The sequence below is a fragment of the Trichechus manatus genome, unplaced genomic scaffold (assembly GCF_000243295.1).
Source record: "Trichechus manatus latirostris isolate Lorelei unplaced genomic scaffold, TriManLat1.0 scaffold00015, whole genome shotgun sequence".
NCBI classification, from domain to species: domain Eukaryota; kingdom Metazoa; phylum Chordata; class Mammalia; order Sirenia; family Trichechidae; genus Trichechus; species Trichechus manatus.
In genome coordinates, this window is record NW_004443951.1 from 9,486,787 (window position 1) to 9,513,408 (window position 26,622).

Consider the following 26,622-nt stretch of genomic DNA (forward strand, 5'->3'; position numbering starts at 1 on the left):
ATAATCTACAAGAAAATCCAACACCTCTACAACAAAAAGACAAATAATCCTATTTAAAAATGGGCAAAGGAAATGAACAGACACTTCACCAAAGAAGACATTCAAGCAGCCAACAGACACATGAGGAAATGCTCGCAATCATCAGCCATGAGAGAAATGCTAATTAAAACCACAATGAGATACCATCTCGCCCCAGCATTACTGGCATGAACCAAAAACACTGGAAATAACAAACGTTGGAGAGGCTGCGGGGAGATCGGAACTCTTACACACTGCTGGTGGGAATACATAATGATACAACTGTTTTGGAAAATGATGTGGCACTTCCTTAGAAAGCTAGAAATGGAAATACCATAGGATCCAGCAATCCCACTCCTAGGAATATATCCTAGAGAAATAGGAGCCATCACACAAATAGACATATGCACACCCATATTCATGCAGCATTGTTCACAATAGCAAAAAAGTGGAAACAAGCTAGATGCCCATCGACAGATGAATGGATAAACAAACTGGTACATACACGCAATGGAGTGTTATGCAACAATAAAGAACAGTGATGAATCTCTGAAGCGTCTCATAACATCGATGAAACTGGAGGACATTATGCTGAGTGAAATGAGTCAGTCACAAAAGGACAAATACTGTATGAGACCTCTACTGTAAATAACTCATGAGAAAGTTTACACACAAAAAGTAATAACCTTTGTTGGTTACAAGGGGTGGGAGGAGGAAAATACTATATAGGCAATAGATAAGTGGTAACTTTGGTGAAGAGTAAGACAGTACACAATACTGGGGAAGCCAGCACAACTTGTACAACGAAATGTCATGGAAGCTCCATAGACACATCCAGACTCCCTGAGGGACTGAATTGCTGAGCGGAGGGCTGTGGGGACCATGCTCTCGGGAAACATCTAGCTCAATTGCCATAACAGTTTATAAAGACCGTGTTCTGCATTCTACCTTGGTGAGTAGCATCTGGAGTCTTAAAAGCCTGTGAGCAGCCATCTAAGATACTACACTGCTCTCACCCCTTCGGGAGCAACTAGTCAGGGAGAATGAAGAGAACAGGATACAAGGAAAAGATTAGTCCAAGGGACTAATGGACCACAGCTACCAAGGCTTCCACCAGGCTGAGTCCAGTACAACTAGATGGTACCCAGCTACCACCACTGACTGCTCTGACCAGATGACAACAGAGGGTCCTGGACAGAGCTGGAGAAGGATGTAGAACAAAACTCTAATACACAAAAGAGGACCAGATTTACTGGCCCGACAGAGACTGGAGAAACCCCGAGAGTATGGCCCCTGGACACCCTTTTAGCTCAGTGGTGAAGTCACTGCCGAAGTTCACTATTCAGCTGGGGATTGGACAGCCCCATAAAGCAAAATGGGACTAATGAGGCACAGCAGTCCAGATACAAGCACTAGAAGGCAGGAGGGGACAGGAAAGCTGGTGATAAGGAACCCAAGCTTGAGAAAGTGCAGTGTTGACATGTTGTGGGGTTGTTAACCACTGTCACAGGGCAATATGTGTACTGTTTAATGAGAAACTTTTCTGTTCTGTAAACCTTCACCTAAAGTACAAAAAAAAAGAAAAGAATTACCTATGTGAGATCAAATTGACAACAGCAACTCAAAAGGTTTGATGGGAAGCCTAGGGGACAGTGAGTTGAAGATAATGGTGATGGAATAATTTGGAAAAGGTTAATAATTTGGAAAAGGACAACTGGAAGAACATAATGGATGTCACTGAATTGTACATGTAGAAATTTTTGAAATGGTATGTTTCCACCAAAAAAGAAAAAAGGTCCTCCAACGTCGATAAGGGAGAGTGTTGACATGTTGTTGGTTTTGTTAACCAATGTCATAAAACAGTATGCCTACTGACTGTGTAATGAGAAACTATTCTGTAAACCTTCACCTAAAGTACAATAAAAAAAAAAAAAATTGCACCCAGGTTATTTATGTGTTTGTCTTATTTCAGGGAGCCTGGGTGATACAGTGGTTAAAGCGATTGACTGCTAACTGAGAGGTCGACAGTTCAAAACCACCAGCCGCTCCCCGGGAGAAAGGGCAGTCTGCTTCCGTAGAGATTTACAGCCTTGGAAACCCTATGGGGTCGCTATGAGTAGGAATTGACGTGACGGCTGTGGGTTTGGGTGTTGGGTATCTTATTTCCTCTTCCACCTCTCTCTTCTACTTAATTGGTATAGACTGCAGGAAGAAAAGAGATCCTCTTCTCCCCATGAGATGTTTGACCACCTGAGAACAGCAGATGTGGGATGAGTTTTTCTTTACAACATAGCTGAAAATTCTGAGAAACTCAGGAAATGCCAAGTGCTGCATTAATTTAGGCTGATTAGTAAAATGTTCTCACTGTATAATATGTGTGCCTGCATGTATAAATCAGATGTTACATTAAAAGCACTTAGGGAAATCTGTTATTTATAAAGAAATTCTTTCACAAATATTTTTGAAAAATGAATAAAAATTTTAACTTCTTTTGGTGATTCTGATTTTTTTTATAGCAGACTTGACTGAAGTAAAGATGTTTTATATTTATTACCTCCACCACCTTCAACTTAATAAGGGATTTTTTTGTTAAGTTTTTTGTTGTTGTTTGTTTTGTTTTGTTTTGTTTTGTTTAACTTAAGACAACATTAATTCCGTTTCATACCCTATGGTTATGTCACTGGACACCAAGTGCTTCTTGAGTGTTTCTGTGTACCTGGCACTGTGCTGGACACTGGGAATACATAATTAAGTAAGACCTGGTCGTTGTCCTCAAGCAGTTCACTGTCAGGCTGGTGGAAGAAACAAATGAGTCAAGAGTTGCAGCATAGTGCATTAAGTGCTTGGTAGAGTTTGGAGCCCTGGTGGTGCAATGGTTAAGTGTGTAGCTGCTAACTGAAAGGTCAGCAGTTGAAACCCACCAGCCGCTCTGCTGGAGAAAGACGTGGCAGTCTGTTTCCATAAAGATTACAGCCTTGGAAACCCTATGGGGTAGTTCTGTTCTGTCCTATAGGGTCGCTATGAGTTGGAATCGGAATCAACTCAATGACAACGGGTTTAGAGTTTGGAGTAGTGAAGAGGTGGTGGTGGCCCAAGGTGGAGGCACAGCTGTTTGAGCTGAATCTTGAAGGGAATTAGCTAGGCTAAGGTGGTAGAAATGAAGAAGGGGTAGACCAAGGAAATCCAGGCAGAAAGAATACCCTGTACAGGGTCACTGTGGCTTTAAGAGCGTGGTTTGCTCAAGAGATCAGTTTGACGCAAAAGGAGATTGAAGAGGTAGGTAGGGTGATGAGTAATGTGGTTGAGAGGTAAGCAAAGGTCAGATTTTTTCAGTCAATAAATATTTATTGAGTGCCTAAAGGTATATTCTAGGTGCTGAGTATACAGAAGTGGACAATACAAAGTCTTGGCGCTTATATTTTAATAAATCATTTTTTACTGGTCCCTTCTGCCAGTTTTTCTTTTTTAAAGGAAGTGAATAATAACTAATCAGGCAGTCTTTTTTGCTTTTAGTGGAATCTAATCAGAAAAACTCATTCCAAGAAATTCCCAAACTTAATGAAGAACTACTCAGCAAACAAAAACAACTTGAGAAGATTGAATCTGGAGAGCTGGGCTTGAAGAGAGTCTGGATAAACATCACAGAAATGAATAAGCAGGTAGCAAAAGTGATATTTCTTTGTAAACCATGAATATTTAGTTTTGTTTTTATTTTTTGTTTGTTTTTGGTATGATTTTGTGGGTATAAGGAACTTGCTTCAGATTGTTTAATTTTCTGAAATGATGTCTTACATACTATGATCCCAACATATTAAAGTCAGGTAAAATAGATAATAGTGTGTATTTACCAAATATTTAAAATGTTAAATCTTTTTCTAAAGGAACAGAGTTTTACCAAGGAGAGGAAGTTGGAAAGTCTTAAGTCAGCTTTTCCTAAGGAGCAGTTTAGGAATCAGATTTAAAAAGGAACATCATTTAACCCTCAAGAAAAATGGATAGAAAAAAATAAAACCCACTGCCATCGAGTTGATTCTGACTCATAGTAATCCTATAGGACAGAGTAGAACTGCCCCACAGGGTTTCCAAGACTGTAAATCTTTATGGAAGCAGACTGCCACATCTTTCTCCTGTGGAGTAGCTAGTAGGTTCGAACTGCTGTTCGGTTAGCAGCCACACGGTTTAACCACTGCGCCACCAGGACCTCTTAGAAAAATGAATTGCCTGTTTTTATTAGCTAATGAGCTTTTTTTTGTTTAATGAAGTTAACAAACTTACAGAAGCAGCCTTGCAGTATAGTGCTATATAGTATCATTATCAGCTAATACTAGTTGTTCTAGACTAGCATAGGAGCAGGTGACAGAGTTGGTTAAATACCTTGGCCAGGCAAACAAGTCTAAAGCAAAAACTTTTTTAATCCCTAAATTGGCCAGAGTTCAGTATGCGTTGATTGTAAAAGAGGAACTCTGCCGCGGGAAAGAGGCTATTCAAAGGATATTGATTGAGCACCTCCTATGTATACGGTGCTGTTGTTCCCACTGGGTAACTTTAATCCCTGTCTTCAGTTTTTACAGTTATTTAGGACATATGCACTGGGAAAAAAATTGAGGTAAAGACACAACCAAGTACCAAATAAATGATACACTTGCAAAGTACTTAGAAATAGCTATGTCATCCTTCTTGGGGCTAAAAGAGTGTTACAAAGTTTAGAATCAGCCAGTGGCAGGGAGCACTGTGCTAGTCGAAAGTGCTTTCAAATATTTCTGAAGCCATCTCCACCTTTTGATAGTGGTGTGGGAGTGGGAGGCAGTTCAGCACTGAAGACCAAAAATCATTGAATGGTCTGGGGCAGTGGCTTTCAAACTTTTGCCTAGAACCCACAGTAAGCAATGTTTTATGTCTTTACCTACTAAATACATACACCTGTATAACTGAAACAAGTTTCTGTGAACAGTAGTTTATCCTTAATATATAATGCTGCCTTATAATATTTTCTATTCAGTTCTATTTCAGTTTTTAAAATTATTCATGGAATAATTGATGGATTGCAGCATTTAGTATTTACTAGTTGTCATACATCCTTGGACTCTCAGTAGTTAGAGGAAAGCAGGCATTCACCCTTTTTTTCAAAAATAATATGGCCTTGCTTGCATTCACAGTGCATATGAGCAGTTTGGCCAGAGATTATTACATCCAGGTGAAAGTAGACCACATTGAAGCACTGAGAAATAATTAGCATCTCTCACTGGGGCAAAACATGGATTCCATATGGACTGCCAGTCATGGAGTTTACCATTCTGAGAAGAGCATGAGATTGTTCAGGGTGAGGAGGCAAAATCAGCTATTTCCCATCTTCTTGTAAATGGGCATATAGGAAGAGTCAAAGGGGAAATTGGTACCTAGGGTGAGAGGACACACAGATTTTCAAATCTTTTAGTACATATTTTGGATTTTGAGTACTTTTTAACCAGAAATCTGGAAATGAATCATTTTCTTCTTGATCTGACTGTTATGAGGTCAGAAGAATGCAGTAGTCCTTGAAGACTCACTTTTCCATTTTATTCATGAAAACTCTGATTCTGTACCCATTCCCTCTCAACCATTATAGGGAGTCTCCTCACCCTTCTTTGGAGACCATTAATTCAACAGATGTTTACTGAGCTGCTTTTATGTAGCTAGGCCTTGAATTCAAAACCAAAAAAGTTTTGATCCCTGCCCTCAAGGATCTTACAGTCAATTAGAGGAGATAGAAGAGTAAACAATTGCACAACAGGCTGACAGGCAGTAAGAAACAGGTCCAAATATGTGTGTGGGAACTTTTAGAAGTATGTATCTAACCCAGACCAGCTGGAGCTGAGTCCTGAAGGGCAAACAGGAGTTAGCCAGGTGAATTCTGCAGACAGAGAGAAAGGTATTTTATAGAAAATATTGGTATGTACAAAAGCATAGAGGGATGAAAACAGTGTGTTCAGGGAATTTTAGCAGTTCATTATAGCTACAATTTGGTGGAAAGGGGCTAGAGATGATGATAAGTCAGCAACAGCCATATCAAGAAGGAGCTTGAGTGCCCTTCTCCTATAGCGCTCTCTGTATCTTTTTTCTGGCACTCTTGCAAATGCCTTATGTGATAGGTATTTGTTTATGCATCTACAAGTCCGAATTCAGGGCGCCAGCTCTGGGGGGAGGCTTTCTTTCTCTATTGGCTCTGGGGGAAGGTCCTTGCCTCCTTTCAACATCTGTAGGCCCAGCATTCCTTGGATGTCTCCATGTGTCATGGCTAGGAGGTTCTCAGCTCAGGGACCACAGGTCCAAAGGATGCACTCCACTTCTAGCTCTTCTTTGTTTGTGGTAGTGAGGTCGCTTCCTTCTCTGCTGCTTCTCTCTCATTTCTCTTCTCTCTTGTAAGATAAATGGTATGACTTAATCAAGGGTGTGACTTTGAGTAAGAGTGTGACTTAAGTAAGGGTGTGGCTTGAGTCACACCCTCTTGTAAGGCAGTGACCCAAGATACACTCACCCTAATCCTGCCTCATTAACATATACAGGTTAGGATTTATTACACATCACAAAATGGAGGATAATTATATCAGATCACAAAATGGAGTCCAACTACACTGTACTGGAAATCATGGCTTAGCCAAGTTGACACGTATTTTGGGGGGACCCAATTCAATCTACAACAGATAGTTTGCCCGGAATCACTGTTAACATTGTAGCAGTGCTAAAATTAAAATATTCAAATCCTGGGAACCTGGTTTCTTTCCAGTTTTCCATTCTACTTCCCATCTGTATATCCCCTGTAGGATTTAGTAGGTGCTGTTGAAAGGATGTGATGCCAGGTACCTACTAGGACTCAAATCATTTATCATTGATGATTGTTTTAGTTACTTTTTCCTTACTATTTAAAGAGCATTTAATTTCAACCCCAAAGCAAAAAGCAACATTTCAGACTTTATAGTATAAAATGACCTAGTAAGCCAATGGCCTACTGTGGCTATTTTTAATTTTGCTAATGAGAAGTCATATAATATGCATAAAAGTTATGACTCATCTTTTGGCTGGTATGTGGATTTTTTTTTTCTTAATGGCTTCTATTTAATTCAGCTTTTTAGACTCTTTGAATTGCAAAGTGACTCAGAGATGAGTTCTGTAATGTTTTAATCCTATCTGACATTCTAGAATGTGTCAGTCAGAGCCCAGAGCAGTCGCCAGTAATGGAGGATACCTCGTGTCTTTCCATTCCAGTTATACTTGTAGCTTTGGTCTAGTTTTCCATAGAATTGGGCATTATTCCACTGAAGAGAGGAGTGCTGAAGGATGAAATCCGGCTTTGCAGTCTATGAGAATATAGTTGTCTTAGTGACCTGTGTGATCCAAATCTTATAAGTGAGTAAGAAGTCCTAAATGATATTCGGTAATTGGAAAGTTAATGGTCAACTCTCCAGAACATACTCTTTTCAGTGAGGCAGCTGATACCCTAGGCTTAGAGTGGAGCATGGGAGGAGGGAGTGGGGAACAGTACCTCACCCACCTAGTTCTGCTTGCATTGGGTGAAATGGGAAGTGCCATCCAGCCATACTGGCCACTTAGTGATGAAGTTAGCCATTTTGAGATACTTCTGATTAGCAGAGTTCTACCATAGCCTCCAGACATTGCAGTACCTAGGAGAATAATTTCCACCCAGATCACTCCACCCATAGCACAGCTTGTTAAGATCTGGGCAGTTGTCAGTGGAAGGAGTTTGTTGTTCCCTCAGGTAGCCAAAAGGTAACCACATAATTAATAGGACATTTGGGATACCTATATTCTTGCCCAACAAATTGGTCTAGAGTCAACTGTGTACGTACTTTTGGACACTAAGTAAAACATTCCTGGGGAAGGGGCCTCTTCCTAGCACTTTATGATCAGGCATGTTAAGGTGGTCTTGGAAGGCCCAGTGGAGGGTATGGAGGAAGGGGCCACCCAAGGAAACCCATCAAACCCATTCATGTAATGGCATATAATATGCATAAAAGTTATGACTCATCGTTTGGTTGGAATCTGGATTTTTTTTTTTTTTTTTTTTTTTACTGACTTCTGTTTAATTCAACTGTTTGTTACATGATAACTTTTTACTAAGTGTACATTTCTTTCCTATCTTTTGTCTTTTTTAAAAATTCCACAAATAATACATGAATATATTCTCGTTGTATAAGATTTAAACAATGAAATACATATAAAACTACTATGAAAATTCCCTTTCAACTCCTTCTTTCTGTGTGTCCCCCATCTCACAGACCCACACACACTCATTCTCCCTGTCCCCATAGGTGTTCACTGTCAATTGTCTGGACTGCATTCTTCTGGTCCCCTTTCTATATATTTACAAAATCATAATAACTTTTAATATGAATTAATTTATAGGTGTGTGTGTGTATAAATACATGGGCTCATTTATTCAGTACATATTCTACAGCTTACTTTGTTCACTGACTATATACATCTACACCCTTAATGATGGACATTTTTCTATTACAAATAAGGAAGCAATGAATATCCTTGTGCATAATCTTGGTACACATGAGCAAGTAATCTTTAGGATAGATTTCTAGAAGTGAAATTGCCGAGTTAAAGGATATAACATTTCAAATTTTGACAGACAGTACTAGGTAACTTTCTAACAAGGCTTCTCCAGCTTATACTCCCATGAGCAATGCATGAGAATGCTTGTTTTCTTATGTTCTTTCCCAACCTTGATATTATTCATGATATCTTTTTTAAAGGCCTGGATGAAAGCTTCCTTGATATAATTGCTACTCTTAAGAGGTTGATAGTTTGCTGAGAGTATACCTGTGGGTCGAGGTTTCTCACCCATTTTTTTTAATGAATAGAATTGGAATATTGATGATTATTAATCTGAATATGTTGGAACACTTATAGAGAATGGCACATTTAGGTGCTTATTAAATTACACTGTTAAAGCTCTATTGCTTATTGAGTACTTCATTTGTGCCACTTACTATACATGTGTCAAATCCTCAAAGCCTGTATTAGTCATCTGACATGGGAGTACATATTATCCCAAAACTCAGTGGCTTAAAACAACAAACATTATCTCAGTTTCTGTGGGTCAGGAATTCAAAAGCAGCTTAGCTAGGTGGTTCTGGCTCAGGATCCTTCTAAAGTTGCAGTCAAGATGTTCACCAGGCTGCATCATCTGAGGCTTGATTAGGGCTTGGAGGATCTTTACTCACATGACTGTTGGCAGGAGGCCTCAGTTCCTCCCAGCATGGATTGATGGTTAGGATTGTGTGTCAACTTGACTGGGCCATGATTCTCAGTGTGTATATGTGATCACTCACATGATGGAATTTGCTGTGAGTAGCCAGTCAATTAAAAGGGAGTTTCTAGGAGTGTGGCCTGCATCCGAATATAAGCAGACATTCTGGATTTTTGCTCGCTCTGGATCCTGTGGCTGCCTCCTGTTCATCTGACCTCCGGTTCTTGGGACTTGAGCTATCAGCTTATCTGCCAATCTTGGGATTCATCGATCTTCACAGTGAGCCGGGAGCCCTGCCCTCTGGCCTGCTGATCTTGGGTTCACCAGCCCCTGCAGCTACGTGAATCAGGAGAAGCCTTGTGATCTTGCCTGCCAGTTTTGGGATTTGTGGATTCTTCACAGCCTATAGCAAGAGCCCTGCTCTCTGACCTGCCGATCTTGGGTTCACCAGCCCCTGTGGCTACGTGAATCTAGAGAAGCCTCTATCCTGATCCACGGACTTGGGATGTTCCAGCATCTACCATTGCATGAGCCATTTCCTTGGTATAAATCTCTCTATATATATATTTATATGCTTTACTGGTTTTACTTCTCTAGAAAACCCAGCTTAAGACAGTGGGCTTCTGCATGGGACTTCTTGAGTGTCCCTACAACACGGCAGTTATCTTCTCCAGAGTGAGTGATCCAAGAGAGCAAAGAGGAAGCCACAGTGCCTTTTATGACCCAGTCTCCAAAGTTTCACGTTGTCACTTCTGCTTTATTCTGTTCACTAGAAGCAAATTACGAAGCCCAGCCCCTACTCAAGGAGAAGAGAATTAGGGTCCACCTTTTGAAAGGAGGAGTATCAAGGAATTTGTAGATATATTTTAAAACCATCATACATCCATATGAAGCGGTAGTGGTTGTTCTTGTTGTTATACCCATTTTATTGGTAAGAGAAATGAAATTACTACTTTTCTAGCCTTATCTTTTACATCCTGGCCGCTACCCTCTACACGCACTAGCCTTCTCAGTGCCCATCCCAGATACAGAGTGTTCATTCTCGGCTATTCATTCATTCATTAAATACTTATTGAGTCCTGTCTTTATACCAGGCATATTATGGAAGGTAAAACAGACATGGCACTTGATCACATGGAGCTTATAGTCTTGTAGAGGAAACAAACCTTAATCAAATAATCACACGAATAAATGAATCACTGTCACTTTGAGAAATACTGTTTATGCTTTTGGTCCTCCCTATTCCCCAATGCTACTCTAACCCTTCTAACCTACAAAGACCACCTGCTTTATATTTATATACAAATTTCAAGGCAGGGCCAAGATAATGGAGTAGTCAGATGCTTCCTGTGGTCCCTCTTACAACAAAGACCCCAAAAAACAAGTGAATCGATTGTATATGACAGTCTAGGAGCCCTGAACATCAAAGGCAAAGTTGAGGAATCAGACTGAGCGGCAAGGCGAGGGAGAGACGGTTCAGAAGCACCGAGGAGTTGCCAGACCTAACCCGGCAGGAACTGGCAACCTGCAGGCCGGATCGGCTGGCATGCGCAGTGAGGCAAGCAGTGGCACTCGGTATGCGTTTTCTACATCGGGAGAGACTGAGTGGCAGAGAGTCTACTCAACCCTCCAGAACCAGTGAAAAGCCGCGCTTAATCGGCAAAAGATAAGTACATGCATCTAACCTACTGTGTGGATCAAAAAACACCCCCTTTGGGAAGAACCTCTCTCCCATTTACCTGTCTCCTCCCCACTCTGCACCAGGTCCTGGGTCGACTTCAGCAATTGCCATGTCCCCTGGGCCAGAAGTAGGACCTGTCATGCACCCCTGAGCCATTCTCCTGGCCTTGGAGAGGGAACAAATTAACAAACAGGAAAAAACAAGCTTCCAGCTCCCCTGTGCTGGGAACTCAGGGCAGGCACAGCTCCTTTGCCTAGGCACAGGCATAAGGGGTCCATGGACTTTGAATGCCTTTCACACCTGCGTAGACCTGTGTGGGCTCATTTCAACAGTGTAGGCCCTCATTAGCCTAACTTCAACAGTATCAGCTATATGGTGGAGTGCAGGTTTGTGACGTGTGACCCCACTCTGCCCATTAAGCAGGGTCCTCACCTACCCACATCAGTGGCTTGAGGACTGGTGGCTCCACCTACACCACCTAGCCACCCGTGATGCGTTGAAGAATAAGTGGTGCCTCCCAGTCCTTATAGCCAACAGCATCAGGTGTCCATAGTCTGGCTGCAAAACCCACTCACCTACGTACTCTAGGGAACGGGGACACGCTCAGAGGCAGCTCTCAGCCCCCTGTCTTGCTCAGCATGTGACCCCCTACTGCAGCCAAATACCCGTGCTTACTCCAATCACCCCTGCCTGTCTAGGACTGTAGGTGAGAGCCTGTGCCACACAACTGGTAACTGACTAGCTGGACATCTGAGCTGAATCCTTACAAAAAAAGTAAATGGACTCCTGGGCTCATGTGCCTAGTAACAGATCTAACCACCTGGTGACAGGATGTTAGAGCTTCAAAGGTGCCAATAATCAAGCTAGCTCACACAAGCAGCCTATTGTGGGATATCAAAACAAAACAAGAAGCTAGGACACAGTAACCAAACATAAAATAAATATAATAACTTACAGATGGCTCAGAGACAACAGTCAGTATCAAATTGCATAAAGAGGCAGACCATGATGGCTTCAGCAAGCTCCCAAAACAAAGAATCAAGAATTTCTTGGAATTATCGGAGGCAGAATACAAAAGATTAATATACAGAACTCTTCAAGAGATCATGAAGGAGATCAGGCAAAATGCAGAACAAGCCAAGGAACACACAGACAAAGCAATAAAAGAACTTAAGAAGATTATAGAAGAGCATAATGACAAATTTAACAGGCTGCAAGCGTCCATAGAGAGACAGCAAACAGAAATCCAGAAGATTAACAATAAAATTTCAGAATTAGACAACTCAATAGAAAGTCATAGGAGCAGAATTGAGGCAATGGAAGTCAGAATTAGTGAGATTGAAGATAAAGCACTTGACACCAACTTATTTGAGGAAAAATCAGATAAAAGAATCAAAAAAAGAAGAAGAAACCCTAAGAATTATGTGGGACTCTATCAAGAGGAATAACTTACGAGTGATTGGAGTACCAGAACAGGGGATAACAGAAAATACAGAGAGATTTGTTGAAGATTTTTTGACAGAAAACTTCCCTGATGTCCTGAAAGATGAGTGGATATCTATCCAAGATGCTCATCAAACCCCACACAAGGTAGATCCCAAAAGAAAGTCACCAAGACGTAATCAAACTTGCCAAAACCAAAGAGAAAGAGAGAATTTTAAGAGTGGCTAGGGATAAACGAAAAGTCATCTACAAAGGAGAGTCAATAAGACTAAGCTCCAAATACTCAGCAGAAACCATGCAAGCAAGAGGGCAGTGACTTCTACTTCTCTATCAGAGTCTGATTTGAGTCCTATTTAAGTGAAATCTGCTGCTTTCAGCTTGTGCTAGTATGCTTTTTTCTGAACTTTATTCAGTATCCCACATAATATTTGTTTCTTCTGTGTTGGTTTGGTCAGCTTTATTGAAAACTCCTTGAAGTTAGAGATCTAGGAGTTTTCTTTAATTTCTCTCTGTTCCATACCCCTCATATCCATTTCCTCAGGAAATCATGTTAGCTCTACTTTTACACCTATCTATTCTACCACCAAGTCTAAACCTCTACTATCTCTTGCCTGGGCTACCGAAGTGGCCTTCTGACTGGTCTCCTGTTTCCACAGAATAGCCATACTAATCTTCCTCAAAGATATCTCCGGCCATGTAATTATCCTACTGACACCCCTTTTAGTTGCTCACTTTCGCTTTCTGTCTCTCTCTCCCTCCCTCTCTCTCTCTCTCTCTCTCTACGCCACACTGGCCTTCTTTCTGTTCTTCAAATATGCTAAGTTCTCTCCTGCATTGGGGCATTTGCACCGGCAGTTCCCTCTGCACTGAAATGTACTTCATCCAGTCTTTGTATTTTTATTCTTTCTTATTATTTAGATTTCGGTTTAAATTTCATTTCCTTTTAGAGATCTTCTCTGACTATCCGATTAAAATAGCTACCCAGTCACTCTCATCAAGTCACCTTATTTTAATTTTCTTCCTAACACTTCCCACTATCTAATATTTTTCCTATATAAAATTGTCTCCCTGCACTAAAATAAGTATTTGTTACATTAATGAATGAATGAAAAATGATCTCAAGCCCCTGAACTTACCCCTCCTAAAAGGAAAGAGGGTCAAGAGAAGCTGACTTCCTGAGTTCCCAGGCTCCTCAGTGGTCTCCTTGTTTGGACCAAGCTACTGTTCATTCTAGGAGCCCTGTTTTAATTCTCTGCATAGTACTTATTACTATCTGATGCATTTCTTCCTTGTTTTTCTGTCACCTCTACTAGGATGTAAGCTCCATGAGAGCAGAACCTCATCATCTTGTTTGCCACTGTCTCCACAGTGCCAGGAACAGAAAAATGCCAAACATTTGTTGAAGGAATAAATGGAAGACTAGGTTCTACTTTGTCTTATTTCACACGAACGCGCACACACGCACACACACCCCACACACACTGGTACCTATCACAGTGCTAGGCGTGTAGCAGGTGCCCAGAAACTTTGGTGGTTACTCTAATCCATGAGGCCACTCTGAATGTTACTGGTAGATCCTGCGTCCTCTTCCTAGAATTTGGAATAGAGAAGCAGTTTAGAACTAAGAATCTGCAAGAGTATTTTTAGCCATACTGCAAGCCTTGTTACAATATGATCTCTACAGCTTGGAATTAGGTATTATACAGGTTCCCCCTAGTCTTCATTCAAGAGAGATTAGAAATTAACTAGGAAGACTTCAGGATTTCTGCGCAGTCATACAATTATATTGCATTATTGTGAGATTCCCATATATTTGAATTACCAAAAAAAAACCCCGTTGCATCGAGTCGGTTCCAACTCATAGCAACCCTATAGGACAGAGTAGAACTGCCCCATAGAGTTTCCAAGGAGCGCCTGGTGGATTCAAACTGCCAACCTTTTGGTTAGCAGCCATTGCTCTTAACCACTACACCACCAGGGTTTCCGTATTTGAATCAGGGAAGTTTTTTAGGGTTTCTTTTGTTTTGTTTCTGTTTTTTCCAGGTATATCTCAACCTCCCTTTCCCCATCCGCATACCAGACGTACACAGTCTACATATTCTAACATTTTTCAGTTTTGCAAGTCCAGCTATTTAGAATTCTACCCCTAAATAGCAGAAGAGAAGCCACATTTTATTTTGATTCAGTTCTTATTTTAATACATTCATTGCATCAGTTAGTGAGTCAGTGGTATTTATTGAGCCCCTTCAGGGTACAAAGTAGTGCTTTAGTTGAGCTATTGAGTTTGAAATATTAATCACATTGTTAAACCAAAACTAAATCTCCAAGTAGTTGAAAGTGCTGTTCAGGTTGTCAGGATGCAGTTCTTTTAGGCTTTTACCTTATAACATATGTTCCCACTTGGGCAGGAACAAAAGTTCAGTAAATAACTGAGGTGTTATTTTTTACCAAAATGAAATCTTTGAGTGGTCCTGGATCATTAATTTCCTTCCTGTCCAGTTGTTGAAGGATTGTATTATAATCATTGCATCTTTTGGGTAATTTAAGATTTTTGGATCTTTATGGCTGCCAGAGCTAGGGAGAAGAATAATACTTACCTTTCCCTCTCTGGCACTAATGTTTAAATTGAGCAGGGAAAGAAGGGATATTATTGTTCCCTCTCAGATCTCAAGTCTGTCCAAGATACTATAGTTCCTCTCCTCTGAGCTGACAGGGTGTAACGTCTGGATCACAGAATGGCATAAAATTCCTTGACATCATCTCAGCTGTGGAGTTTGTGAAGGAAGTATGCACCCTACAAATTCTGTTTCCATTATTTGTTAACTCTTTTCCTTTCAGATTAGTCTGTTGACTTCGGCAGTAAACCACCTCAAAGCCAGTGTTAAGTCAGCTTCCGACTTAATTAGCCTGCCTGCCACTGTAGAGGGACTTCAGAAGGTAAGTACTGTATGTGGGCACTGAGATTAACCTACTGCTATAATTCTAGCTTCTTACAAGTTTTCTTGGAAACCTTGGCATTTGAAGTCAGCTGTTCCAAGAGAATAGTAATAGATGAAATATATCACTGTGCCCTAAAGATTTCAGGACAGCGTTGTTTTGGTCTGGTTATTTGGGGCTTTAATTTGCAACTTTAGCCATGGTTTATATGGTTTCATACCTTTTTATTTGGTTCTATGAGTCCCTGGATTGCTCTGCTGGGACTCTTATGTTAGCATATGATGGGTTCACTTTTTCATCACATGCCTTTTCAATTCATCATTCATAATGTCTTCAGGAAAGCAGACCAGTTATACCTGAGAGGTTCTCTAAAACTGTTATTTTCTATGATTGAGAGAGAATTTTATTTAAAAAAAAATGATCTGGGGAAACACAAAAAATTAAAAATTCAGGAAGTGATAAGTAAGGATGTGGAACAAAGGAAACTTTCAGACCTTCCTGGCAGGAATGTAAATTGATAAAATCACTTTGGAAAACAATTTGGTATTATTTTGTAAAGTTAAACATGCGCATCCTCTGAGAAACTTGCTCCTAATTATATACTCTAGACTCTAGGACCTAGAAAAACAGTAGTTTACGGTTTCTGTATACTTAATCTCTAGGATTCAGGCCTAGAACAAGAGGCAGGGACCAACCAGAAGAATACTACTCAGGGATTCTTAGAGCTAGATGCGGAGAGTGGACAGGAGTAAAAAGGGAGAAGGAGGTGCCTAATTGAAACACAAGGAACATCAACCCCTGCAGCACGAAACAGAAGAAGGGACTCAGGAGGAAGGGAATCCCAAACATAAGAGTATCAAATCTAGGATCTTTTGACTTTTAAGTTAGCGTGTGATATGTTTGATTTGATTTACTCCAGGTGCTATAAAACGTCTAAGTTGTTTTTACAAAGAAGTGACATATTCAGTGCAAAAGCAAAAACAAAACTTGCTCTTTTATAGCCCACCACCTGTGTGTGCTCAGTCTCCATATCTACCGCTTGTCCGGTATGGTCATTTGCTAACAACTTTTAAAAAAAAAAATAGAAACAACTTTGATGAGGCCAAGTTCTTCTTGCCATTGTTCCCAAGGGCCAAGTGGGGAAAAGGTAGCTTCTAGTGCAGGCTGGCAGTCTTGCATTAGAAAAGGAAATTTGTTTATTCTTACATTCATTAATTCCATAAACATTGGTGGAGCTTTCTCCAGTATGTGCCAGGCACTTTGCAGTTGATGGGAATACTACTAGATTCACAGTTCTGTCAGCTGCTTCTTAAAAAAAATCCTTAAACAACAGCTCACTATCTTCTTGCACCCTGCTGGGCTCATACACCCAGCCCATGAGGATTCTCTAACAGTAGGTGTCTTTGAATGCCTGTGGCTTTTGTAAAAACAGCACTTACATAGATAGCATCCCCGCTTAGAGATTTTTACCCAGTATGTCTCTTTGCAAATCTTTGTGTTTATAATGCCAGACACTGCTTTTATTACAAGTGGCTCAGTTTCAAAGTGCTAGGCTATCCCAAATACCTGGTTTCAATGTATCTCATGCAGTTTTTTTTTTTTTTTTTTTTTTGAAAAATGTCATCTCTTGTTCTCTTGGATTCTTAGGTATCAGTATAATAAAAGTGACCTTGGTTAAAAATACTAATATGACACCATAAATTTGTCAACATATCTTAATAAAAGACCAGAACCCACCAAATAGTAGCATTCTTTTAGATGTTCCCTTAGGACAAGGCTTTTTTGAAAAATGGATTCTGAATCATATCCTCGAGTCCCCACCCCACTTGGGCTTCTTAAGCCTGATGTAAACAAAGTAAGCTACTGGCCATTTCTAATTCTAGTCTGTAGTTTCCGACAGGATTCTCCAGTAGGGGAACAACAAACACTGCCAAATGGAATTTTTTCTTAACCTTTGCAGTGCTGGGTTTTCCAAAGCTGAAAATGCTTCCCAACCATTTTTGCTCAAAAGTCATCATTTACTCCTGACAAGTAGCAATCTGCAGTGTTAGCTCTGACCATCTGCCTGTCTACACCTGGGCTTGACTAAGGCAATTTGTGGGAGAACCTTATCTATAGGTGTCTTTTCTTAGGAAAGGAGACTTTGTTTTCTGCTAGGAAAAAGCCCTTTAAATTGAAAAAATTGCTTGTTATTTAGGTAGATAGATTGATTGGTTCCTATTAATCATGTCAGTATCAGCTACATGGAATTCATAATTTGAAGATATTTAAAATAATTAAAAATACTGACCTAATGAAATTTAATGCAAATTAAAATTACAACGATATACCACTACACTCCTACTAGAATGACTAAAATTAAAAAGACCAGCATACCAGTGTTGTTGAGGATATGGAGCAACTAAGACTCTCCCATACACTGCTGGTGGGAACATAAAATGGTACAACCATTTTGGAACACAGTTTGACAGTTTTTAAAAAAGCTAAGCATTATCATGATGATAAGAAAGCGTACAGTGAAGAGAAATGAAAGCGTATGTCCACATAAATACTTGTACATGAATGTTTATAGCAGGTTTATTTGTAATACTCAAATACCAAAAACAACCCAAATGTTCATCAACTCTAATACAGCTATACAGTAGAATGCTATTGACAACATGCTAAATAGCTACAACATGGATGAATCTCAGAATAATTATACTGAGTGAAAGTCACACACACACACACACACACACACACACACACACAAAATAGTATGTACTGGTTCTGTTTATATAAAATTCTAGATAATACACACTTTGACATACAGTGACAAAGCAGATCAGTGGTTGCATGGGGATGGGAAGGGAGAAGTTGCAAAGGGGCATGAGGAAACTTTTAGGGGTGATAGATTTTTATTATCTTGATTGTGTAATGGTTTCACAGGTGTATACATATGTCAAACTTCCCAAGTTATGTATGTTAAATATGTGCAGTTTATCGTTATGTTAAGTATATTTCAATGCAGCTATTAAAAGGAAAAAAACACTGACCTTACTCCATGTTTGTGTTCAGAGTGTAGCTTCCATTGGTAACACTTTGAACAGTGTCCATCTTGCTGTGGAGGCAATACAGAAAACTGTGGATGAACACAAGAAAACCATAGAAATACTGCAGAGTGGTATGGTAAGCAAATCTACAGATGCTACAGAAAGTCTTAGAATACTCCTACGCACCCTTTGCTGCGTAACAGTGGTGATACCAATTTTCCACTTCCACAGACGCTACTGTGAACCTTTTTAAAAGATAATTTATTGAGTTTTCTACAATCTGTAAATTTAGCAATTATGGTAGATTGAATTAAAAGCTGAGTTTTTCTGCAAACGTGACACTGGAGGAGATACAGCATTAAGACACAGTTCCTGAGAGTGGAGTGGTAGGAAGGAAAATGGAAAGGGGGAGGGGAAGTGGGAAATTATCTATTGCTACATAACAAACCTCAAATAAAGAAAACAAAAATCCTCACAACTGGACGAATAAGCAACATCATGATAAATGGAGAAAAGATTGAAGTTGTCAAGGATTTCTTTTTACTTGGATCCACAGTCAATGCCCATGGAAGCAGCAGTCAAGAAGTCAACAGACACATTGCATTGGGTAAATCTGCTGCAAAACATCTCTTTTAAAGAGTTAAAAAACAAAGATGTCATTTAAGGACTAAGGTATGACTGACCCAAACAGTGACGTTTTCAGTCACCTCATATGCATGTGAAAGCTGTACAGTGAATAAGGAAGACTGGAAGAAGAATTGATGCCTTTGAATTACGGTGTTGGCAAACAATATTAACATACATGGACTGACAGAAGAACAAACAAACCTGTCTTGGAAGAAGTACAGCCAGAATGCTCATTAGAAGCAAGGATGGCAAGACTTCGTCTCACATACTTTGGAATTGTTGTCAGGAGGATATCAGTCCCAGGAGAAGGATATCATGCTTGGTAAAGTAGAGGATCAGTGAAAAAGAGGAAGACCCTCAGTGAGACAGATTGGCACAGTGGCTGCAACAGGGGACTCACACATAGCAGCAATTGTGAGGATGGCCCAGAACTGAACAGTGTTTTGTTCTGTTGTACATAGGGTTGCTATAACAAACCACGCCAAAACTCAGTGACTTAAAACAAGTTGTTATTTCTCACTATTCTGTGGGTCAGGAACTTGGGCAGGGCTCGTAGACTACCAAATGATGAGAGGCCATGTGGAGAGGAGCCCTAGAGGATGATAGGCCATTTTGAATGCTCCAGGCCCAGCCAGGCTCCTAGCTGTATGCAGCCATATGTGTGACCTCAGCCTACACTAAGTAGAGCAAAAGAACCACCTAGATGAGCCCAGTCAATCCACAGAATCATGAGAAATAAATTGTTGTTTTAAGCTACAAAGTTTTGAAATGATTTGTTATGCAACAACAGATGATTGAGACAGGAAGCAAACCTCTGCATTGCCCAGCATTTGTTTTCAGATGTCCGCGGGTCTCTTAATGCTGCTGCAGATGTAAGCGTCTACAGTCATTCAGAGGCCTTGATCACTTAATGGGTACTCAGCTCCATGAAGGGTTTATGGAGGGGCAAAAGGATAGTACTGCTATCAGCTGTCTTGCTGAAGAAATGAGTTAATTTGTACATGAAATCAGGACCATTTAAGGCACACAAAAGTTCCCTGGCCTCTCCACTAATTTCTAGATCTGCCCCACATGCTTTTTTCAAGCTTTGGTGTTCCAAATTTGAGTTGGGCAATTTGTAGAGAGGAGATCTGGGCCATATTAGAAAGCTCTAGCAGGGAGAGCTTTTCCTTTTCTTCAGAACCACTCCTCCTCAATATTATTGATTGAAGCTGGTACAGAAAAAACAGCGTTGCCCTAGGTGTCCAGACACCTGGATTCTAATTCCAACTCTGCCACTGAGTGAGTATATGACCCTGGGCAAAGCTGAACTTAGATAGTAATAAAGACCTCAGCAATTCTTTTATTATTTTAATAACTTGAACATTTTCTCAAGTAATTAAATATTTGCTAAAATAATTTTCCCTAACTCAGAAATTTCTACTCTTTCTAGAACCATATTTTTTTTCCTCCTACCCTCCTTTTCTCTTTATTGTTGACTTTTGTTTCTTATAAAAACAAAGTTTCATATTTCAAGGAAAACAATTTCTTTCCACCAGTTGCATTCCATTATAATTAAATCGGCCTCTTTCTCACTTCCATGGCTGCCAGTAGTAATACCCCTACTGGCCTACTTTATCCTGAATAAGTCATAGTAACAGTCTCTACAGGATTACTGTAAGCCATGCAAAGTTTTTCCCACCAAAGGAAAAAAGTGTATATACGCATGTTATATTTTAGTCTCTTCAAAGAGAGACTTAAGCATTGGGGAGGGAATGGAAAAGAAGGGTATCCCCCAAATATACATCTTGACCTGTGCTGTTGGGGAAAAACTAATAATGTGCATGATTGATTGTTGTGCTCAGTGCCCAAAGCCAGTGGTTACATGACTGGCTGCGCTATGAATGTCCAAACCTCTTTAGTCCTGGGGAAATGTTGACACAAGCCCAGGTTCAGACTCAGTGGTCCCTGAAAAGCTATAGTGATTCTATAGATTTTCTTGGAGTATAGGTGATGAGAGAGAGGAAAATTGTTCTCTAGGAATTCCTTCCAGTAAAAGCCTGAGAAACAGACTGGGAGGGTCTCAGTTCCTTGAGGCAGTCTGCCAGCAGCAGCTGGTCCAGCCGATGTTTTAGGAAACTGATGATCCAACCCATGCTTCAGGCTGAGCATCCCCAAAGGTGCATATCTCCTCGGGGCCTAACACAGGACTGTCACACTGTAGATTACTGGGAAATACTTGTTGTTTAATCTGTGGATGCCCCTGTGGGTGAACAGAATGTTCCAGGACCGTTCCAGATGGTTAAGTAGAACTGGTAATTGTTGCCTATGCTAACCTCCATTCCTGTTTCAGAATCAACACCTCTTGAAGGATACCAGTGGAAGCAACGAGATCACTCCACCACCTTCAGTTACATCAGAAGCTGACAATAAAACCCACAGTGAGAATTCAAAACAGGTGCTTTTTGTCTCTGGCTTAACTCCCTGTGGGCTATGGAGGCAGCCTAAGTAGTTTGGGCTCAGTATTGGGTGGCTCAGCAGGCACTGGATGCATTTATTTGCCTGTCTGAGATCCAAGCAGAGAGGGATGTGTGTCGGTATCTTAGGGATCCACAATGCTCTCCTGTCTCTTCTTTGGCACTCTGCCTTTTTTTTTTTTTTTTCCTTCCATGTCAATCAGTGGAGTAAATTCCTTTTCACATCTTGAAAGACATAAAATAACCAGATTATCCTGAAACTACAAAAAATAGCAATCTGGGCAAGTTAAAGATGAATGGATAGCAGATTAACTCAGAGTGATGGCTATTTTGAGCCATAGTAAATTCTAAGAATGTTAGAAAGTGTATCCTTGAAAATCAGGAAGACTGAAGGCAAGAGGTGGGAAAAAAGGATGTCAAGTTCAGAATCACATTAACTAAAGAGAATAAAGGAAATCTTCACTAAGAAGAATTCCTGCCCTGAGTTTAATGCCCTTTAAAACCTAGAGTCATAATTCCCTTTTAAGTAGCAATCAGTACTAGAGTATGTTAATAAAAATAATTGAATCTTGTACTAAATAATGCACGACTTGTTAAGGTCTTGTTACATGAGCCAATTCAGTAATTGGTATTGTTCCTAAGGTAGTTTTGTTCTGACAAATTAGGTTGATAGCCTTTTCAGTTAATAACCCAGCAAGCTTTCCCACCAGCAGGTGAGGTAAACATTGGCAAGTCAATTTGCAAGCTCTCAGCTTCCTGGGACCAGAGAGTGAATCATGTAGACAGTCCCCTTCCCTCTCTCCCCCTCATGTCTGGCTGAGGTCAAACAATTCCAGATGGAGTAAACTGGGAACAATTTAGAGTAGGAGGAACAAAGCAGAGACAGAGCAATTGATGGTCAACCAGGAAAAGGCGTTTACTTCAGTAACTTGACATAATAATGGTTGTTAGGTGCTGCTGGCCTGCTTGCCTAGTATAACGTCTTTAGCTGGATTCCACAACTTGATTTATTTCCACTCCAGGATATCCTGTACCTTCACAACTCTTTAGAGGAGGTAAACAGTGCCCTAGTGGGGTACCAGAAACAGAATGACCTTAAACTCAAGGGGATGAATGAGACAGTCAGTAGTCTTACCCAGAGAGTCAACCTGATAGAAAGCGATCTGGTTGCTATGAGCAAGGTAGAAAAGAGAGCGAGCCTGTCCTTCAGCATGGTAAGCCTTTTCAGATCTTTTCTGACATGTTCTGTACTGCAGTGTGTTTTGTCTGTACATGGGTGACATTCAACAACCTTGTGAAAAGTATTTTCTTCTGGCAAAATTGAGAGGCTATACATTCGTATTGTGCTTAATCTTTGTCTCCTTTAATCCTTACACTAGCTCTTTGATGTGAATGGCATAGGCAGTGCTAGTCCTAATTTGGAAAGAGAGATGTGGAGAGGTTAAGCTGCCTACCAAGGCCTCACCACAAGTTGTTGGCAGAGATGACAAGCCTCCTTTTGTGTTACCAGTGACCGTCTCGTAGGAAAGCTCTAGCACATATTTCCAAGTGTAGTCTTCTTGATCTTTTCGTTTTTAAGTTATGAGGGGTAGAAGCAGTGACAGTTGACAGTAACTGAAGAATCTTTTGCCATTCCTGTAAGCCTAAACTTGGCTTTCAAATTTATCCTGCTTCTGTCTACAAATTAGGAGAATTGTTTTGCATATAATGTCAGGAAAGCCATTTAAAACACATCAGGTCATACCAGCTCGTTCCTGCCAGTGAGAGCTGGCAAGAACTTAAGAGGTCATTGAGTCCAACCCCTCATACAGATGAGGAAACTGGCATAGTATGTCACTGATGCTGGTAGGCAGTGTGGTTTACTGGTTTTTCATGTTACCAAGATTGAAATGTGGCTTTGTTTGTTTTTCACTTTTCCATGTATATTGTGCTAGGATCCAGATGGATTAGTATTTAATAGCTGCAGGCTCCACCCTTCAACATAAAGCAAGGACACAGACATATATAAAGAAATGGAAACCAAATACAGGAAATTGTGCTATAAATTCAAGTAATCACCAGAGCAGGACGCAAGCCCACAAAGTTTCACTGTGGCACAAAGAAAGCAGCGTTTGAACTGGCTCTGCCACAGTGGAGGGTTGGCAAGTTGCCTTGACTTCCTTGGTTTTGAAGGGTGGATAGGAAGACCTGTTCCCCCTCTTGCTTTACAGGGGTGTGTAATTTACTACAAAGCTGTGAAGATTAGAGGAGCCTGATTTTAAAAAGACCTTTTGAACTCAGAGAAGCTAGGTAGGGGCTAGGAATTTTGGATGATATGATGAATATCATGCCTTGAAGGTTTTGAAGGCCTTATTGTGAAAACTTACCACCTCAAAACTCCCCTAGCTGCCCTACCTCCTTTATTTTTATCCAGCAAAGAAAACTGGTAATAGTATCCATCTGTTCTGTTTCTTGCAACAGCACACCCAGCATGGTTCTGGGGAAAAGTTCTCTCACCTTTTATACGTACTTCTCCAACTCCTCTGGTATTTCTGTTGAAAGTGTTTTGAGATCCTTTAAGTTCGATCAATTTGTCTAAAAATTGCTGGATGTTAAAGTTTTAATATTTGCTTTTAATCTTCTCTTCTTGTTCTCCTTACTTTACCTTTAAGATGAGTGATAGAGCTGCCACTCTGAAAAGAGAGTCTTTGGATCAAGAGACCAACAGAACAGATTCACTAAAAACCCAAAGCATAAAGGTAAATAATAGGAGGCTTAACCCCAAAAACCAAACCCATTACCACTGAGTTGATGCTGACTCATAGCAACCCTAGGACAGAGTTAAAACTGCCCTGTAGAATTTCCTAGGCTGTAATCTTTGTGGAAGCAGACTGCTACATCTTTCTCCCACAAAGCAAACATTGGTGGATTCGACCCACTGACCTTTCGGTTAGCAGCCAAGTGCTTAAGCACTGCACCACCAGGGCTCCTTACAGAAGGCTTACCCTGAAGCAAAAATAAATATATCAGTATCTCTGTACTGTATGACTTTTTTCTGAAAAGAAGCACATTTGTCTCATTTACTGAAACTTCAAGACAAAGTAGAAAATTAGACTGTCATTGTTGTGTGCCATGGAGTTGATTCCAACTGATAGTGACCCAAATATGACAGAGTAGAACTGCCCCATAGGGTTTCTCAGGCTGAAATCTTTACAGGAGCAGATCACCAGGTCTGGTGGTATTCTGTGCCAAGCACTTCGCTAGGAGCTGGGGTGACCACAGTGAGCAGGACAGACGTGTAACCCCTAGTCTGATGGTGCTCAAAGTCCATCAGTTAGAAAATCATTAACACACAATTGAACAGATAATTAATCTCAAGTATGATAAGTGCTGCAAAGAAAAAGTATAGGGTATGATGACAACATTAGATCAGGAAGGCTTGCCTAAGGAGATTACTTTTAAGCTAAGATAGTGAGTTATTTGTGCTAATGATGAGGAACAGAGGCAGAGATAAACTAAAAATGGTGGCTAACCTAAAATTATTTCTTATTTTTAGATTGCAGTCTCAGTATATACACTGTCCATTAAAACCTGAGCCACTTCTTCCACCTTGTACCTTCCCCTTCTTTAGTCTTCCTCACATAAGCGAAGCAATCTGTAATATGCTTTGATAACCCAGGAAAGAAAGTTTGATTGTAACATTCTTTGTGATAAGAATGTTGTTTAATATTATAAGCCTTGGGCTAAGCTAAAATAAAGAAAAAGCCAGAAAGATTGTGACTGAGTATCTAAAATATCTTCTCAGGTGCACATTGCATTTGATGAGTTCAGAGGAAATGAATTTGGACTGGGACCATTAAGTATAGACCATTTTTGATGTAACATATTCCATCTTTATACTTAACAGTTTTATATTATTTGATAAAAATCACATAGATTACACTTTTAACTCTTCATAAGCTAGGCTTCGTTGAGTTTTCTGGCTGCTGCTGCAAATATTTTTTTTTTTTTTAAAAAAAACCTCACCTAGAAAATGACAATAAAAATTTAAGAGCCGTATATAAATGTTAAGCACAAGAAAGTAACAGGTGGTTACTGTTGGAAAATAGTGATTTCAGCAACAGTTCAGATTTTTTTAATTTTTTTTATTGTGCTTTAGATGAAGGTTTACAGAACAAATAGTTTCTCGTTAAACAGTACACATTGTTTTATGACATTGGTTAACAACCCCACGACATGTCAACACTCTCCCTTCTCGACCTTGGGTTTCCTATTACCAGCTTTCCTGTCCCCTCCTGCCTTCTAGTCCTTCTCCTAGGGCTGTTGTGCCCCGTTAGTCTCATTCTGTTTTATGGGCCTGTCTAAGCTCTGGCTGAAGGGTAAACCTCAGGAGTGACTTCATTACTGAGCTAAAAGGGTGTCCAGGGGCCGTACTCTCCGCGTTTCTCCAGTCTCTGTTAGGCCAGTAAGTCTGGTCTATTTTTGTGAGTTAGAATTTTGTTCTACATTTTTCTCCAGCTCTGTCAGGGACCCTCTGTTATGATCCTTGTCAGAGCAATCAGTGGTGGTAGCCAGGCACCATCTAGTTGTACTGGACTCAGTCTGGTGGAGGCCATGGTGGTTGTGGTCCATTAGTCCTTTGGACTAATGTTTCCCTTGTAAACTATATTATGCCAGTTGAACTAGATGTTCCCCAAGACCATGGTCCCCATACCCCTCAGCCCAGCAATTCGGTCCCTCAGGGAGTTTAGATGTATCTATGGAGCATCCATGACCTTGCCTTGTACAAGTTGTGCTGGCTTCCCCAGAATTCTGTACTGTCTTGCTCTTCACCAGAGTTACCACTTACCTATTGTCTATTTAGTATTTTTCCACCCCCACCCCTACCCTCCCTTGTAAGATTGTTTCTTTTTGTGTGTAAACTGTTTCATGAGTTTTTACAGTAGTGGTCTCATACAGTATTTGTCCTTTTGTGATTGACTTATTTCACTTAGCATAATGCCCTCCAGATTTATCCATGTTTGAGATGCTTTGCAGATTCATCATTGCTCTTTATCGTGTAATACTCCATTTTCTGTATATACCATAGTTTTTTATCCACTCATCTGTTGATGAGCATCTAGGTTGTTTCCATCTTTTTGCTGTTGTGAACAGTGCTGCAGTGAACATGAGTGTGCATATGTCTATTCATGT

The 26,622-nt window shown here is 40.3% G+C and overlaps 1 protein-coding gene across 2 annotated transcripts in view; it reads left to right on the forward strand.

Moving 5' to 3' along the window:
* EFCAB14 (EF-hand calcium binding domain 14) overlaps nt 1–26,622 on the forward strand; it is a 52,245-nt gene that overhangs the window by 9,342 nt on the left and 16,281 nt on the right. Inside the window, exons 3-8 of one of the 2 annotated variants that reach the window (XM_004371775.2) lie at nt 3,532–3,677; nt 15,237–15,335; nt 18,393–18,503; nt 21,327–21,431; nt 22,473–22,664; nt 24,102–24,188. In XM_004371775.2, the coding sequence (XP_004371832.1) occupies nt 3,532–3,677; nt 15,237–15,335; nt 18,393–18,503; nt 21,327–21,431; nt 22,473–22,664; nt 24,102–24,188 (740 nt within the window). The remainder of the gene's footprint in view (nt 1–3,531; nt 3,678–15,236; nt 15,336–18,392; nt 18,504–21,326; nt 21,432–22,472; nt 22,665–24,101; nt 24,189–26,622) is intronic. The other variant, XM_023727103.1, reaches the window with a different exon arrangement.